This window comes from Pan paniscus, chromosome 2 (assembly GCF_029289425.2).
Source record: "Pan paniscus chromosome 2, NHGRI_mPanPan1-v2.0_pri, whole genome shotgun sequence".
Taxonomy (NCBI): domain Eukaryota; kingdom Metazoa; phylum Chordata; class Mammalia; order Primates; family Hominidae; genus Pan; species Pan paniscus.
In genome coordinates, this window is record NC_085926.1 from 169,520,450 (window position 1) to 169,537,795 (window position 17,346).

Sequence of the window (17,346 nt, forward strand, 5' to 3'; positions counted from 1 at the left end):
GTTTCTGATTTTGGTACTTTGAATCTTCTCTATTTGTTACTTACTCAGTCCACCTAAAAGGTTTGGCAATTTTGTTGATCTTTTCAAAAAGCTAACTTTTGGTTTCACTAATTTTCTCTATTTTTTTCTATTATCTCATTTATTTCCCCTCCAATCTCTGTTATTTATTTTATTCTGCTTGCTTTAGGTTTAGTTTTCTCTTCTTTTTCTACTTTGCTAAAATGTAAGGTTAGGTTATTGATTTGAGATTTCTTATTTTCTATTAAATAATATAAATGTTTATAGTTATGAATTTCCCTGTAAGCATTGCTATAGCTGCCTCTCATAAGTTTGGATATGTTGTTTTCATTTTCATTCATCTCAAAATATTTTCTACTCTCCTTTGAAGTATCTTCTTTGATTCTTTGGTTATTTAGAAGTATGTTGTATAATTTCCACCTATCTGTGAATTCCCAACATTTCCTTTTGTTATTTATAATTTCATTCCATTGTGGTCAGAGAACATACTTTATACAATTCCTTAAATGCCTGTGCCAAATGAGTTTCTTATACTTTACTGAGGGGCTCTGTGTATGTGTGTGAGGGCCACAGGCCTTACATGCTCAGGCATGCAGTTTATAACTCTGCCTTAGGCTTCACTTTCTGCTTCCACAGAGCCTCAAGGTCAGCCAGAGGTGAGAGCTTAGGGCCTTCTCAATCCTTTCCTGAGCCTGTGCATTGCCCTGGGCGTGCACACAGCCCTACACATACCCATGACCTTTCAGATTCCCAGGGATATGTTGGAAGTTTCTAGTGCCCACTAGGAGATCTCCTTCCTCAGCTTATCCTCTTAAGATTTTTAGTCAGCTTCTTGCTCACTCAACTGTTACTGCCTCTTCAGTCAGCTGTGATGCTAAATAAATGTTGCTGATTGTTTTTGATAAATACCAGGTTTTTTAAAAAGTCTACTTGCACTGAGCAAGGTCTGAGTCAGGTGAAATAAATATAAGTACTTAGAATGGGAGTTTAAAGGGAAGTGCCAGACAGGTCAAATAATGACAATGTGAGAACTGTGGGACATGGGAGCCTTAACCCTGATCTGCTCCCTCCAATGGCTGCTAGGCTGCTGGTTTTCACCCTGATTTGAGCAGCTGTTGGCTTTTAAGACTATCATGGAGCTGAGAAGAGGGAGATGGGTATATGGCAAGTTAAAATGCCACAAAGCTTGCTATTCTTACCAAGATTCAGCTGTTTTTCTTGATTAAACACTCCTTGGATTGTTACAAGCCTTTAGTTAATTTCTCCATCCAAAGAAGTTGATTGTGACAACTTTTGTCAGTATTTTTGTTGCTTTTATGTAGGACTATATTTTTGGAGATCCTTCCTCTGCCATTCCTGCTGATGTCCTAATTTCTTACTTTTAAGCTAAAAATATACAGACTTGGAAAGTCTATTATTTTCTACCCACATTCCAGTACATCATCCAGTGCACCCCATTTGGGAGGCTACCAGTATAAAATAAAATCTTCCTTCAAAAAACTCAATTGAGGTTTATATTCTATCTGAAGGTCATATCATGACCTTCGCATGATTAGGATGAGTCCTTCTGCCTTTTCCAGACCTCCTGCAGCAGCTCCATTCTCTTGGTCCATTGGATTGAAACTCAGAATTAGCTGACGCTTCCCTTCCTCTCCTGCTTCCACATCCCCTCAAGTCTTCCCTCATAATCTTATCCACACATGACCCTCCTTTTCCATTACCAGTGCACCTTTGTCTCTTGCTTGCCACCATCTCTACCCTGTTTACCAACAGTAAATGAACCTTCATATAAACGTCAGTTTGATGAATGTGCTCCAGGGGCTCAGAGGGTTTCCACCAACCTCTTCTTGCCTTCTGGATAAAACCTAGCCTTCTTAGTGTGGCTGTCCACGTTTTCACAATCTGGACCCAACTTGAACTGGAAGTCATACAACTTGGGTTCTGATTCCAGCTTAGTTTGTATCGATACACAAAGATATAGAGCAAAGATATAGAGCACAGAGATATAGAGCAATATTGAGTGCCCACTATATGCTGAACCCATAGTTCAGGGAGCTATAGATAGGTAAACCCCTAGTTACAATATATTGTAGCCAAGAACTAGGTAGAAGAATCAATTAAGAACACATCTGAGGCTGCACATGGTGGCTCACACTTGTAATCCCAGAACTTTGGGAGGCTGTGGCGGGTGGATCACCTGAGGTCAGGAGTTCCAGACAGGCCTGGCCAACATGGTGAAACCTCGTCTCTACTAAAAATACAAAAAAATTAGTTGGGCATGGTGGCGCACACCTGTAATCCCAGCTACTCGGGAGGCTGAGGCAAAAGAACTGCTTGAACCCAGGAGGCAGAGGTTGCAGTGAGCTGGGACCGTGCCATTGCACTCCAGCCTGGGCAACAAGAATGAAACCCAGTCTCAAAAAAAAAAAAAAAAAAAAAGACGTCTGTGAAAGTGTCTTTGAAAAGTATAAAAAATTGTATCCAGTAGATAAAGAAGAACAAACAACTATAATACCTCATAAAGATGATTGTTATTATTAAAACAACTATGTACAAATAAAAATAAATAGAAATTACAAAGATGCTCAGTTTTTATTACCTATTTAGTCTTGATGTCTTCATTTGAATAATGGTTTGGGCAACTTAATGAGAATAAATACTTTATTACAGGTGAACATTTTGTGGGGTACCTTTTATAAATAGAGTTCTATAATCACACTGTGAAAACATTAATGATTACTGATACCTCACCTTCATAATAAAAAACAATGATATGAGAAAAAAAGCAGTTACTTACGCTCTGCTTTTAACTGTCCAAGGATGGAATTTTCTCCTCTGCACATGGTTCTGAAAATATGTAAAGGAGAAAATAATTACAGAGGTTTCAAAACAACCAATCCCATGCAGTATCTGTAGGTTTAATCCTAACACAAGTAAAAACAGAACAAGTGCTTCTATGAGAAGATGCTACATATATTTCTAAATGCTAAAAACAGTTACATGAATATCACTTTTGTAATGCTACTAATGGGACATGATAGTTGTTTTGAGGTAGGTAAATGGAAAAGTTATAAAATTCATGTTAGATTTCAGAAAGAGAGGCTATTAAAAAAAGATGGGTCATGAATGAACTTTCCCTCTCACAAAACTGGGTAACAGCAAAGATAAATTTAGAATGCATCAGTAGATAAGAATACTTAAAGAATCACATTGCTCTCAGAGGTGAAAAGGGCAAGCACTTAGCAGAATAATTTACAAATTAAACTATTAGAATGGACTGTCTCTAAATTCAGCAAAACCACTAAAAGTGAAAAATATAGTCTCAAATAAAGGACTCTGCTAATGATTTTGTTTCTTAAGACTCTGATAATCACTGATGAATTATAAAATCTGACAAAACCAAAAATTCTATGCTTCATCTGCTTGCTCTATGAGAGTAATAAAGAGTATACTTATGCCTGAGAAATGCTGATATTATTAAAGATGATGCCAGCAAATAGAGATGTTTTTGCATAATAAAAGGTTATAGTTTTTGTTTCTGAACAAAAGCCAAATGTGTTATTTCGTTCAGCTGGTTCGAAGGCAAGAAAATAGTCATAGAAAACAATTACAATTGACAATATTACAAAAATAATATTAGAATGGTGAATGAAATTGATAAAATTCAATTAAACATTATGTCAGAGCCTTAAATACTTGAAAAGCTTTGTTTATCATTTTATAATTCAGATAATATTAGAAATGTGCAAATCTTCAGTCCAAGTATATAGGCCAAAGCACAGTTAAAGCTCTCTTGTACTGTAACTAGGCAGAAGCACCCTGGAGGAAACAAACAAAAATCTTTCCTTGAAATTCTGGCAGATAAACAGATACAAGCTTGAAATGCCAGTAAGAAAAAAGAGGATTAAAAAAAAATTTCCACTACAATGGTGCACTCGAACTGTGCACAGATCCTCCAGCAGGAGCATCTGGCGAGGGGGCCCAAGCAGGAGGGCATCTAAGTCTCCACCCCCGATTTGACCAAGGCCCTGACCCCTAATCTGCTTTACTTACCAAAGGTTCTATGTAAAGTATCATTCGTCCTCTCCCACCTTTCAGAAGGGTTTGATTAGAAAGGTGAGAAACTACAGGTGGTTCAGAAAAATAAGAGATTTTGGTTAAGTGACCCTGAGAGAAGGTCAGAGGTGCATTTCCATCCCCGTCTATGCAGGCTCTCTAGCCTGTGCTCCCCCAACCCACCAGCTAGCACTTTCCAGCCCTTTTCACAATGTCCACTGGCCAAATCTGAAGCCTCAAGAGGAACCCAAGTGTGCCCTTTTAAATAAATATAAAAACTCAGCTTTTAAAAATATCAAGCACAAAACTTTCCCTAAAATTTTAACAAAGATGTGGTAGAGAAAACAAAATTCCGGGAATTTATTTACTAACAGAGGCTATCATTATCAACCTTGTTGAAGGACTTGCTACCTAAAGAACCATAATCAAACACAAGCAAATCTTACCATTTCAGGCATTTAATTTTTTCTCTATTTACTGCAAAGTACATGTAAAGCTCAATAGCTATTTACCCACTTAAAGATAAGTTTTAATCAACATTATACATATATAGAAATAGACAGTAACTATACAAGAAGGACTACTATTTTAGTTCTTTTATGTTTGCCATGTGTCTTAGGCCAATCATTTATCATTGTAGGCTCCATTTGAATTTTATCAACTAGCAAATGGGCCAAGATTTGAAAGTAAAATAAAGTGTTCATTTGTTCCCCACTCCACTGAATGGATGTGGAGAAACACTGCCATTCCCTTCATCAGCTTACATGCATGACCGAAAGCTCAAAATAGACCATTTAGAGTTTTGGCACCTGTAGTTGAAGTGCATGATTGCCTGTAGAGCATTTCCTCCACCGGTTGAAATGTCTCCTTCGAACCCTGGCAGAAGTGGTATCACGACATATACCCGGTATTTCTGGTTTTCCCTGCAAAAGTCAGATGCAGAGAAATTCACCCAAAAAATAAAAGGTAGTATCAATTTTAGATGACAGCCAAGCAGTTCACATGGTTTTTGAGATTGAGTGAATGGCTTCCTACAACACGTTCTGTCACATTTCAGGACTTGGGAGGGTGTGCCGTTGGACTGGAGGACAGAAGCTGTCATCCAGGCTATCGCTTCATAGCCTGAATAACAAGCTAAACTTGGCAGTAAAGTAGAAATTGTACCCATTGTCTCTCTACAGCATAATCGCTTGCAGGACAAAATGCAGTGTAAGAAATCCTTGCTTGGATCCCATGGAAAGAGGCGGGTAGGGGAGGCTATAACAAAGTTTTGGAAAAAGAACTTAATAGTTAACACAGTACCTAGCTAGAGCCGTGGAAATAGTAGACATTCAGTTAATAATTGTTGAGTAAATCAGTTCTCATAGCCTAGATCGCAGGGGCAAAAAGACACACTGGATCCATTACATTTTCCAAAACAGAAGTCATCATTATCTACTTAGAAACTCTGAGTTTTCAGCTGTAAAATGTTACCCTAGGCCCTTTAAGAATTCTGAGTGGCCGGCCGGGCGTGGTGGCTCATGTCTGTAATCCCAGCACTTTGGGAGTCCGTGGCAGGTGGACCACGAGGTCAAGAAATTGAGACCATCCTGGCTAACACGGTGAAACCCCGTCTCTACTAAATATACAAAAAATTAGCCGGGCGTGGTGGCAGGTGCCTGTGGTCCCAGCTACTCGGGAGGCTGAGGCAGGAGAATGGCGTGAACCTGGGAGGCGGAGCTTGCAGTCAGCAGAGATCGCGCTACTGCACTCCAGCCTGGGTGACAGAGCGAGACTCCATCTCAAAAAAAAAAAAAAAAAAAAAAAAAAAAAGAATTCTGAGTGGCCAATATGTATATTTAAGTCCCCTGCACATACAACACAATATTTCATGTCCCATTCTCTCAAGTGATTAATGACAACCTTTGAAAGAAAATGAATTCTACTCAATGATATAACAATAGAAGAAGAAAGTGTAGCTTTCTCTCTTTGACGGGCATTCAGAAAATCAGAAATTTGAAGTATGCTCCAAATAGGTACCATTTATTCAGAATCAAAAGCTATTAACGTTCTTGTCTCTATTTATAGGATATACAGGGAGAAGAAAAAGCCTCGAAAGGAATGTGACATACACTGTGATCAATGAATCTCGCTGGGATATCCGGGAGGACTATATTCACACAAAGGTGTTGTCATTGGTTAATTTTCAAGTCCGATCCTACTTAAACTTCTCATTTCTAAAGTGCATTTTCTTCTAAACAACTAAATTTTTCTTTCATGTGAATATTATCAGTACTCTTTGGGGGATCAGATTTTATTACTGATGTCTCTAAAGTCGATGTCAGGGCAAGTGGAAAGAGAAGTTCAGGGCAGAAATGACTACCAACAATGAAATTTGGAGGCCTGTGAGTTTGGCTGCCATGCTAAGAAACAAGGATCTTAAGTAGGTTGTTGTAATGGCATGGATTATTCACTAGATGGCAAACATAGTTTGAGTTGGAAAGAAGACATTAAAAAATGTAAACTGTTCAAGTTTGCTGCTTGGTAAGAATAAAAGGCTCACATCCCTAAATGGTGAGCAGCATAGTGAAAAAGAACAGAAAAAAAAAAAAAAGAAAACCTAAGCTATTAAGCTATTTCCCCACAGCCAACATTTAAAAGTCAAAAAATTAAACTGGACAGTTAAAAATGGATGTCATTTGGCCTCAACTGCCTTTTCAGAATTCAGGATTATACTGCCTTACAGTATAATCCTCCCATCACCACAGCCCAGTGACAGGAGACTACCACCCTTTGTTCAGAGGTACACCTTCCTACTAATAAAGCTTGGCTCATCAGCCTTCTGGGCCTCCAGTGAATCCCACTTCTTCTAGGTCACCTTATCGGCTATTTCCTCTGCCAAGCCACTTGGCCCTTCCAGTCAGAGTTGTTTTATTCTTGCCTCGGCACTCATAGCACATGGCCAGGATGTCTGTTCAGCACTCTTTCTGCTTTACACGATAGTGATACACACATCTGCTCTCTAGGCTATGTGATAAGCTCCTTTGAAACACAGGATGCCTGCCCACATATCTTTCTGGTTTGGGTAGTACCCAATCAAAGACCCTTGCACATGCTATGCACTCGGTATTATTCGCTTTAGGAGGATGGGATCGGGTTGGAAAAATGTTTCTGGGGAAGTTTCTGGTAGAGAAGAGGTTAAGCTGAACAGGAATTTTTCCCTTTAAATTAAATTACATTTTGTTTGTAAAGTGTATATAATATATTACATACACTTTTTTCTTTAAATAAAATATTTTATGTCTTTAAATTAAATTACATTTTATTGTGGTAAAATACATGTAATATAAAATTTGCCATTTTACCCTTTTTTTTTTTTTTTTTTGAGACAGAGTTTCACTCTTGTTGCCCAGGCTGGAGTGCAATGGTGCGATCTCGGCTCACCACAACCTCTGCCTCCCAGGTTCAAGCAATTCTCCTGCCTCAGCCTCTTGAGTCGCTGGGATTACAGGTGTGCACCACCACGCCTGGGTAATTTTGTATTTTTAGTTGAGACGGGGTTTCTCCATGTTGGTCAGGCTGGTCTCGAACTCCTGACCTCAGGTGATCTGCCTCGGCCTCCCAAAGTGCTGGGCTTACAGGAGTGAGCCACCACGCCCAGCCCCCATTTTTAAGTGTACAGTTCAGTGGCATCAATTACATACACAATGTTGTACAACTATCATAATGATCTATTCCCAAACCTTTTCAACATCCCAGACAGAAACTCGGTGACTATCCAGTCATAACTACCCTGTTTTTCCCTGCCTGCACGCCCTGGAAACCTCTAATCTGCTTTGTCTCTATGAATCTGCTGGTTCTGGATTTTGCATATAATTAGAATCATACAATACTTGTCCTTTATGTCTGACTTGTTTCGCTTAGCATAACATCTTCAAGGTTCACCCATGTTGTAGCATGCGTCAGAATTCCCTCCTTTTTAAGACTGAATAATATTCCATGGTATGTACATATCACATTCATCTGTTAATGGACACTTATGTTGTTTCCACCTTTTGGCTATTGTGAATAATACTGCTATAATACTAGCATACAGTATCTGCGAGTCCCTGTTTTCAGTTCTTTGGGGTTTATATTCAGGAATGGAACTGCTGGGTCATGTGGTCATTCTATGTTTAGCCTTTTGAGGAACTACCAAACAGGTTACTTTCAAATGAGTAACATATGCTCATAGTACAAAATGTAAGAGGTAGATGATTATACAGTGAAAAAAATTCTCTCTCACTCCTTCATCCTGAGGGCAACTCCTGTTAACAGTTTCCTCCATGTTCTTTTAGAAATAGTGTAAGAATTTATAAGAATATACTTATTTTTTCCTTCTACACAAATATTAGAATACTATAAATACTTTTCTGAACATGAAAAAATACTTTTCTGAACATGATTTTTATCATTTAACAGGGTATCTTGGAAATCCTTCCACATAAGAACAAAGTTACTTTTTTTTTTTTGAGACCCAGTCTCGCTCTGTCGCCTAGGCTGGAGTGCCGTGGTGCAATCTCGGCTCACTGCAAGCTCCACCTCCCAGGTTCATGCCATTCTCCTGCCTCAGCTTCCCGAGTAGCTGGCGCTACAATCGTCTGCCACCACGCCCAGCTAATTTTTTGTATTTTTAGCAGAGACGGGGTTTCACCGTGTTAGCCAGGATGGTCTCGATCTCCTGACCTCGTGATCCACCCGCCTCGGCCTCCCAAAGTGCTGGTATTACAGGCGTGAGCCACCGCACCTGGCCAGAACATAGTTACTTTTTAAGAACAGGGAGGTAATATTCTACCATGCATCTGTACTTTAATATTTAAACCAGTTCTTTACTGATAGGCATTTAAATTGCTTCTAATTTTTTTTCTATTTCAAAGTAACTATTTTGATATTTACGCTGACTAACAAAAGTAATTTTTCACATTTGTTGGAAAAACCTTACAAGTGGTATTGCTGGTCTTTGACACAAATGTTTGTGATGATGTTTGTAAGAGACAGTTCTATTTTATCTTTTTTTTTAAGCAAAAATGATTTTACAAGGGAGATCTCATATGTATGATATTGAGAAATGTCCTATAAAAATATTATAAAACATTCTTGCAAATTTTAGTTTGTAGGAATCAGAATATTCACATTTTCTTGTTTTTAGGACTCTCTTAGCTCCATAACAAGCCCTTTGCTATTTTACAATATGGTAGCTCATAAATTTCCTGAATGATGAAAATTTTAAACTGTGTTCAGCAAACTAGTGGAAACTATTTAGATTTTCACTGCTGTAGAAAAAAGGGCTCTGGAATTTCAAACGCAAAATTGTGGTTGAATGTAAGCCAAAGCACAGAAGATTCCATGGGACACTGTGTCCAATCTGCCTCCTTGATCCAATCCACAGAGGCCAAGAGTTCCAGCTGCTGAGGAATCCAACGTCCTTCGGAAATACTGAATCCTCACAACATGGGGGTTGTGGAAATGATAGCAATCAGCTTAGGGTAAGAATCTGAGCCCCTAGTGTATAAAATATTTATGATCTTAAAAGCAATCTTGCTTTTGGGGCTAGTGGGCACTAAGCCCCGGATAACTACCCATCATGCCAGCAATCACTTCATCCACATTAGTTCAAAGCAATTTCTACCAAACAGCATTCTCAGGCTTCTTGTTAAAAGTTTTTCTTCAAAATTCACTAACTCTTATGGCAGTGCTATGTATAATAGCTAAAAATTGGAAATAAATGTCCAATAATAAAGGAATGGTTAACTAAATTATGTTGAGCCAGTCAATGGAATGATCACCTTGTAGCCACTAAAAATGACCGCTATGAAGGCTCAGTAGCACAATACTTCTGGTACTGTGTTAAAATGGCCCCAATGCAATGTTATAAGAGAATAAAAATGTGGCAGGCCAATGCTATAAAACATTAAATCATTTTTCCCTTTAAATGTGTTAACTTCCCCCACTCTGTGACCGGAGAAACGAAGCAGGCATTGCTCCCGGGGTGGCACTCTCACAAGGGAAGCAGGACACAAAAACATCAACTTCTTTTAGATTTGGGGAACTGGAGAGAGATTCTCTAAGCTGAGGCAGGAGTGTAGAGAAATAAGAGCAAGACTCAGGGCAAGGAATCAGTCCTTTGGCCTCAAGCTGAGTTCGGGGGAAAACAGGATAGACCCCACTCTCTTTTCAATGTGAGGATATGAGAGCCAGGAGGATCTGTGCCTTGCTTTCAGGTGAACTCCAGAGAAATGTGGAGCGTGTCGTTCAGCAGCTATGCGATGTGGCAGGAGCAGAGGAGAAGTGGTAGAGAGGCAGGCCTGAAAGGTGAAGGCTGACGTCCCCAAGCTACGTTAAGCAGATGCCAGAACAGGCCGGAGGGAGATCAACACCAGTGTCTGGAAGCCCCTTTCCAAAGATCCAGGGCCCCATAGCATTAAGATCAAGGACGGGATGTGGAGGGAGAGGAGGCAGGAGTAGAACCCTGATGCTGAATATAGAAGGGAAATAATGAGAAATCACTGAATTTGGCCACATTTATCAGGAAGTGCCAAAACTAAAACTAAAACCCCTCCTATTGTGTGGAAATGCGCTTGAGCTAGAAATTCAGATGAACTCTAGGAAAAGAAAATAAATTACAATTCAACAGAAAATAGTAGTGTGTGTGTATTAGCCAGGCGTGGTGGCGGGCGCCTGTAGTCCCAGCTACTGGGGAGGCTGAGGCAGGAGAATGGCGTGAACCCGGGAGGCGGAGCTTGGCAGTGAGCCAAAATCGCGGCACTGCACTCCAGCAACCCCGGCGACAGAGCGAGAATCCGTCTCAAAAAAAAAAAAAATTGATTAAAAAATTTTTGTGATTGCTATAAAGCTGTTTGTACCTTTAAAAGCAGAATACGAATGTACCATGTAGATGGGTCACAGCAGTGATGTACCTCTACTTTCCTTTTCTTGTTTTTCTCTGCTGCATAAGCCCCTCCTCCTTCACCCACAGTCCCTCCTCAGCATGAAGGACAGTTAGGAGAAGCTTGATCTGCTCACAACTGGGTCTCAGGGTCTGGCAAGAAGGCCCCGAGGAAGCTTGATATGCTTCGCTAGTGACAAGACACTTTATTTTTTTGAGAATTTGAGATTTATAGTTTGTATTTCATTACTGTAAACTTCAAGAGCTGCTATAAATCGTCTCATTGTTGTAGATTTTGCAGCAGTGAATACTGTCAGAAATAAGAAGAATTGTGGTTAGGGCTTAGGGTGTGTGTGTGTGTGTGTAAAGAGAATTTTATACTATGGTGGTATTAATTATGTTGGAATTGGATCTGTAGCTTCTTGGTCGTTTGGGACATAACCCCTTTTATTTTGTGCTTGGCAAATCCTTTAAAAGGAGAAGATCCTTCTGGGCTTCAGTTTCCTCATCTGCACATGAAAGAACTGGCTAAAATCATGACTAGTCCACTAGAAATGCTGGCCCTATTTAGCACTGACTTTACCTATCCTCTATGTGACTTCATAGATTATGAACTATTATATATTGTGCACAAACACACATCATTTTTCTCATTGGTTATCTTTTGAAAATGGCAAGCTTTCAAACATAAGAATGCTGAGGGATTCCCCAGCATGTTTGACTTAGACTTCACCCTGGGCTTGATAGTCTTTGGCAAGCCTAGCCCTGAGTGGCCCCCAAATGAGGTTATATAGAACCTTATACTAAACTGTTCCCACTATGGCCCAGACCGTTTTCATTGTCATTTTTAAGTCTCCTTCTTCCTTCCTCTCTTTTCCAGGGCACATGCTCAGGCTCAAAATGATTGCTGGCCCCTGCCCTGTGCTAATCTTTACATTTCTCTATCTGCTGAGGTTACCATTTTATACAATTTTTAGAATAGAATAAAAGCATTTACATGATCTAAATCAAAAGGTCTCCTGCCACAATCTGTTGTCATCTGTGTCCCAAGGTAACCTCTTCTCCAGAAATCGTACAGAGCTTGGGAGTTATCCCACAAGAAAAAATGTGAAACCAATGATTGGCATACTTAAATAAAATGTGTTTTGGCCAGGCGCGGTGGCTCATGCATGTAATCCCAGCACTTTGGCAGGCCAAGGCGGGCGGACCACGAGGTCAGCAGATCGAGACCATCCTGGATAACACAGTGAAACCCCGTCTCTACTAAAAATACAAAAAAATAGCCAGGCGTGGTGGCAGGCACCTGTAGTCCCAGCTACTCGGGAGGCTGAGGCAGGAGAATGGCGTGAACCCAGGAGGTGGAGTTTGCAGTGAGCCAAGATCGCGCCACTGCACTCCAGCCTCGGCAACAGAGTGAGACTCCTCAAAAAAAAAAAAAAAAAAGGTACTGCAGTTGAATTTTCTTTAAGACAAGGCTTCTGAAACAAGCCCAACATGTCTTTTCAGTTTGGTACAAAATTATAGGATATGGTAATTATGGACATAGATTTTTCTTTAAACCCAAGAACTTTTAATCTATCAAACATCGCTTTTAAAAAATAAAACATTCATCTGATTTTTTTTTTCTTTTTGTGACAGGGTCTTGCTCTGTTACCCAGGCTGGAGTGCAGTGGTGCAATCATGGCGCACTGCAGCCTTCACCTCCCAGGCTAAGAGATCCTCCCACCTCAGCTTCCCGGATGGCTGGGACCACAGGCATGTACCAGCACACTCAGCTATTTTTTTTTTTTTTTTTTTTTTTTTTTTTTTTTTTTTGTAGAGACTAGGTCTCACTATGTTGCACATACTGGTCTTGAACTCCTGAACTCAAGTGATCTTCCTGCCTCGGCCTCCCAAAGTGCTAGAATCAAAGGCATAAGCCACAGTGCCCAGCTCATTCAATTTTTTATATTTCAAAATAAAGTATTTTTCATAGATTTCTGGGAGGCTTACCATTCGAAAATTTCTACATCCCTTAAAATGGGGGAAGCTTTGTAGCTTACTGGTAAAAAGCACAAGTTGAGGTCCTACAGACATGGTTTGAGTCCTACTCCTATCCAACCATAGCTGTATGACTTGGCTAAGTTATCTAAATTCACTAGGCCTCAGCTGCCTCATCTGTAGAATGGGAGTAATTACACAACCAATCCCATAAAGTTGATACAAAGACTGAATGAGGTAACACAGGTATAGCACTGATTATGTGGAAAGACTCAAACTATTTGGTAACATTTTTATTCAATTATATCAATTGCTGATTTCAATTAGAAGGCTTGCATATCTTCAAATAACAACAAAGTAAATAGCATCTAAAATTAAAACAATACTAAACTAAACACATATTATGCTTCAGAATACATTTTGTTTTACTTTATATTTTGGGGAGAGTGTTATCAGATCAATAACAGGGAAATCAAAAATTGATTCCCAGGAAGAGTCAGCTATAGGTTTCTGGCAGCAAACCTCTAGATAGAGCGTTGTAATTGTGTGCCTAAACATGTCACATGATGAACAACAGCCAGTCGTGAGAAACCAAAACAAATTTTTCTTATCCAGAAGTAGCCGTCCAATAATTTAAAATACGGAACATTTAAGCATCTTTTAAATTAAAACATTTCTTTTTCTAGCATAAATACTAATTTTGAAACAGCTGATTTGAATACGATGCCTCTTTATCCTTGCTTGAATTTACAGTGAACGACGTATTTCCAGATGATGAATATCATGGAAATGCTATAATAAGTTCTTACATGAACTGGTGCTTTACAGCTTACAAACTACTTTCACATATATTCATATAAGCTACGTAGAACAGATAATATTATTCGTGGTTGGTGAAGAAACAGCGTGTCAGAAGGACAAACTGACGTACTCAGAGGGTCACATACCTGTGGATTACAGAGCTGGAGAGAATCCAGGTCTCCAGACATCTGGTCCCCCAATAATTTCAGATTTCCCAGTGTGGTATTTCCCATACCACCCACTTACAGGCAAGCAGTAGCTCTTCTACAGTTATAAGAAGCATGAGGGGCTCTTTGGGAGGCCGAGGTGGGCGGATCACTTGAGGTTAGGAGTTCAAAGCTAGCCTGGCCGACATGGTGAAACCCCGTCTCCACCAAAAATACAAAAAAATTAGCTGAGTGTGGTGGTGGGTGCCTGTAATCCCAGATACTCGGGAGGCTGAGGCAGGAGAATTGCTTGAACCCGGGAGATGGAAGTTGCAGTAAGCCAAGATCACACCACTGCACTTCAGCTTGGGTGACAGAGCAAGACTGTCTCAAAAAAAAAAAAAAAAAAAGAAGCATGGTAAGTTTGAACAATGTTCAAAATTGTTGTTTTAATGTAGTTTAATAGCATATTTTTAATGCAGTTTAATATTAAAACATAGAAGCATTAAGTCAACTGACTATTTTCATTGTGTGTGTCAACTGTTTGTTGCTAACACTATAAAATGCACTTTCTCACTTCCTGACTTTCTACCAAAGCAGAAAAATTATGCATGTCAAGTTTCCATGTGCAAAGATCTGAGAATCTCCTCAGAAACCATTCATTCATGGCACACAGTGTTTAAAAATGTGTCTACCTGGATCAGTTGGTCCTATCTTTTGGCTTAGTCGAACATGGCATAAAACAGTAAATTTTAGACTGTGGATTATGATTTCTTTTCTCTCTGATCGCCAATCACATTTGAGTTGTCAAAGAAAGGTTTCAAGTGGGTTGGGCAGCTGGCTTCAACTCTGAGACACTTTTACTTATTAGAGTGAAGATTTGTTTTTTGTTTTTTTTTTATTCTGATTCCCCTGGCTGTTCTTAGGTCAGCATGGGGTAAACATGAGTCTGAGGCTCTAGGTCATGTCAGAACATGAAGGCTTTGCAAAACTTATTTCTATAAAGAATTATGGCTGTTGAGAAGGAACCAGAGGAAGTGAGAGGAACTGAGAAATTGCTTAGGGGAATTGTTGTGAGGCTGGATTCCAACGCTGGCAGAAAAATAAAGACTTAGACCAGTCCAGGGAGTTGGCAATTTGAAGACTCAGATTTCTCCAGGGTAGGAGGGACCTGGCAGAGGGCCTGTATTCTTTGGTGAGGCCTGGCTGACTGCGGACTGTCATTTCCCTCCATCTGCTTTGGGCTGCATTCTATTCTTTTTCAAACAGCCAAAATTATACTTGTTGCTAAGAATGTGACTTTGGCAGGGAAGTTCTGAGTCTCAGAAAAGTAGAGAACAGAGAAGTCTATGGAGAGAGAGGGGTAAGTTTGGGATGGCACATCATGGCACCTAATTAGTGAAAAGGGGTCACCCCAGGGTGGCAACCTGCAAAATATGTTGTTTCTTTCATTTTTTATTTATTTATTTTTTTAGAGATGAGGCCTCATTCTATCTCCTAAGCTGGAGTGTAGTGGTGAGATTATAGTTCACTGCAGCCTCATACTCTCAGGCTTAAGGAATCCTCTTGCCTCAGCCTCCAAGTAGCTAGAACTACAGGCACACCAAAACATCTGGATAATTTTTTATTTTTTTGTAAAGACAGGTGGTCTCAAATTTCTAGCCTTTAGAAATCCTCCCGCCTCCGCCTCCCAAAGTGCTGGGATTACAGGTGTGAGCCACCACACCTGCCCAAGATAAGCTTTTTAATTCTGCCTTTACCTTGCCTAACACAAGCTCACAGAACACAAGCTCACAGATTTGAAATTAAGTGAAAATATATTTTACAGTTGCAATTAACATAGGGAGATTAACAAGAATGCAGAGACGCCGGGGGTGAGGGGAACATAAAATATGTTTTGAGAATGTGTGTGTGTATCCACTGAAAGTCTAAATGTGTGACATATGTACCATTTTGAAAATGTGTCTGTCAAAAAAATGAGACTATTGAGAGATCAGAGCTAAATGACACAGGTTTATTTGAAATTTGATGAACTAATTTCCCATTTTTCACAAAGCAAACTTGAAATTGCCAGTCTTTAATGTGCTCTGTCAAACTCCAAGTGTAAGATACAATCTGCAACAGGTGCTACTTTACCATAATTTTTAAAGTCACAGATCCCTTTTCCTTTCAGGAGCAGCTCATAAGATCACTAGGAAATGTTCCATCAGAAAATATCTTGAAGTTTCTTGTAGCCCTAAAATATTATAATTTTATTTATTTATTTATTTATTTTGAGACAGAGTCTTGGTCTGTCACCCAGGCTGGAGTGCAATGGCATGATCTCGGCTCACTGCAATCTCCACCTCCTGAGTTCAAGCAATTCTCCTACCGCAGCCACCTGAACAGCTGGGACTACAGTCATGCACCACCAAGCCCAGCTAATTTTTGTACTATTAGTAGAGACAGAGTTTCACCACACTGGTCAGACTGGTCTCAAACTCCTGACCTCAGGTGATCCACCCGCCTCAGCCTCCCAAAGTGCTGGGATTACAGGCGTGAGCCACCACGCCCAGCCTAATTTTATTATTTTAGAAGTCCAGATTTTTAAAGACAAATTACTACAGTAAAGAAAAATATTCTTTCAGGCTTCCAAACACTTAAAAACACATCTTTGGAACAGTATAAAATACCGGGGCCGGGCCCCGATCCAGGAAATTATGATCCAGTAAGCCTGGAGGTGAGTCAAGCTCTCTGTAATCTTGCAAAAGTCAGTGGTGATTTTGATGTGTAGTCACAGGTGAGATCCACTGTACACACTGCAGGATATGATGGATGCTGTAGTGTGCTGCCTAGATCCCTTCACCATGGGATCAAGACATCCATCCCATCAGCTACTGAGCATGTAGGCCACGGAATACTCACAGTGAAGTCCTCCAGGTATGAAAAGTATGGAGTCCTCCATAGGTGAAAGGGACCTGCCTCACTCAAGGTCATCCCCACTCCCTAGGGTCAGCCTGCATCCAATGGCTGGTCAATAGGGGAAGGGAACTACAGGCCCAACACATTTGCCTCAGCTTGGGGAAGCCCTGAATGGGTTTTTAATCCTAACCATCAATGCACTAGAGTCATGTGGTGTGAGGGGAAGCATTGGGTTGAAAGTTCAAAGATTTAGGCTCAAAGCTGTTTTTTGCCTATTGTGGTTAGTGGCCTAGACAAGTCACATAACCTCTTGAATCTCAGTTTTTAATCCTAAAAATGGGAACAGCAACAACAGCAATAATAACAACAATAACAACAACAAATACATGACCTACTCTCAAGCGTAGTTGTGAAGATTCAGTGAGATAATGTAGTTATAAACTGTGAATCACATAAAATGCTGATAGTTACTGTTATAATATGTCCTTAAGTATAAAAGTCCCCAAATATTATGTGAAAAAAGATATCAAAGTACCACAT

At 39.9% G+C, this 17,346-nt stretch overlaps 1 protein-coding gene across 3 annotated transcripts in view; it reads right to left on the bottom strand.

Moving 5' to 3' along the window:
- PLD1 (phospholipase D1) overlaps positions 1-17,346 on the bottom strand; it is a 211,984-nt gene that overhangs the window by 39,298 nt on the left and 155,340 nt on the right. For all 3 annotated transcript variants that reach the window (XM_034957720.3, XM_063603007.1, XM_034957721.3), the window contains 2 exons: positions 4,884-4,997; positions 2,816-2,865 (listed from right to left, as the gene is read on the bottom strand). In XM_034957720.3, the coding sequence (XP_034813611.1) occupies positions 2,816-2,865; positions 4,884-4,997 (164 nt within the window). The remainder of the gene's footprint in view (positions 1-2,815; positions 2,866-4,883; positions 4,998-17,346) is intronic.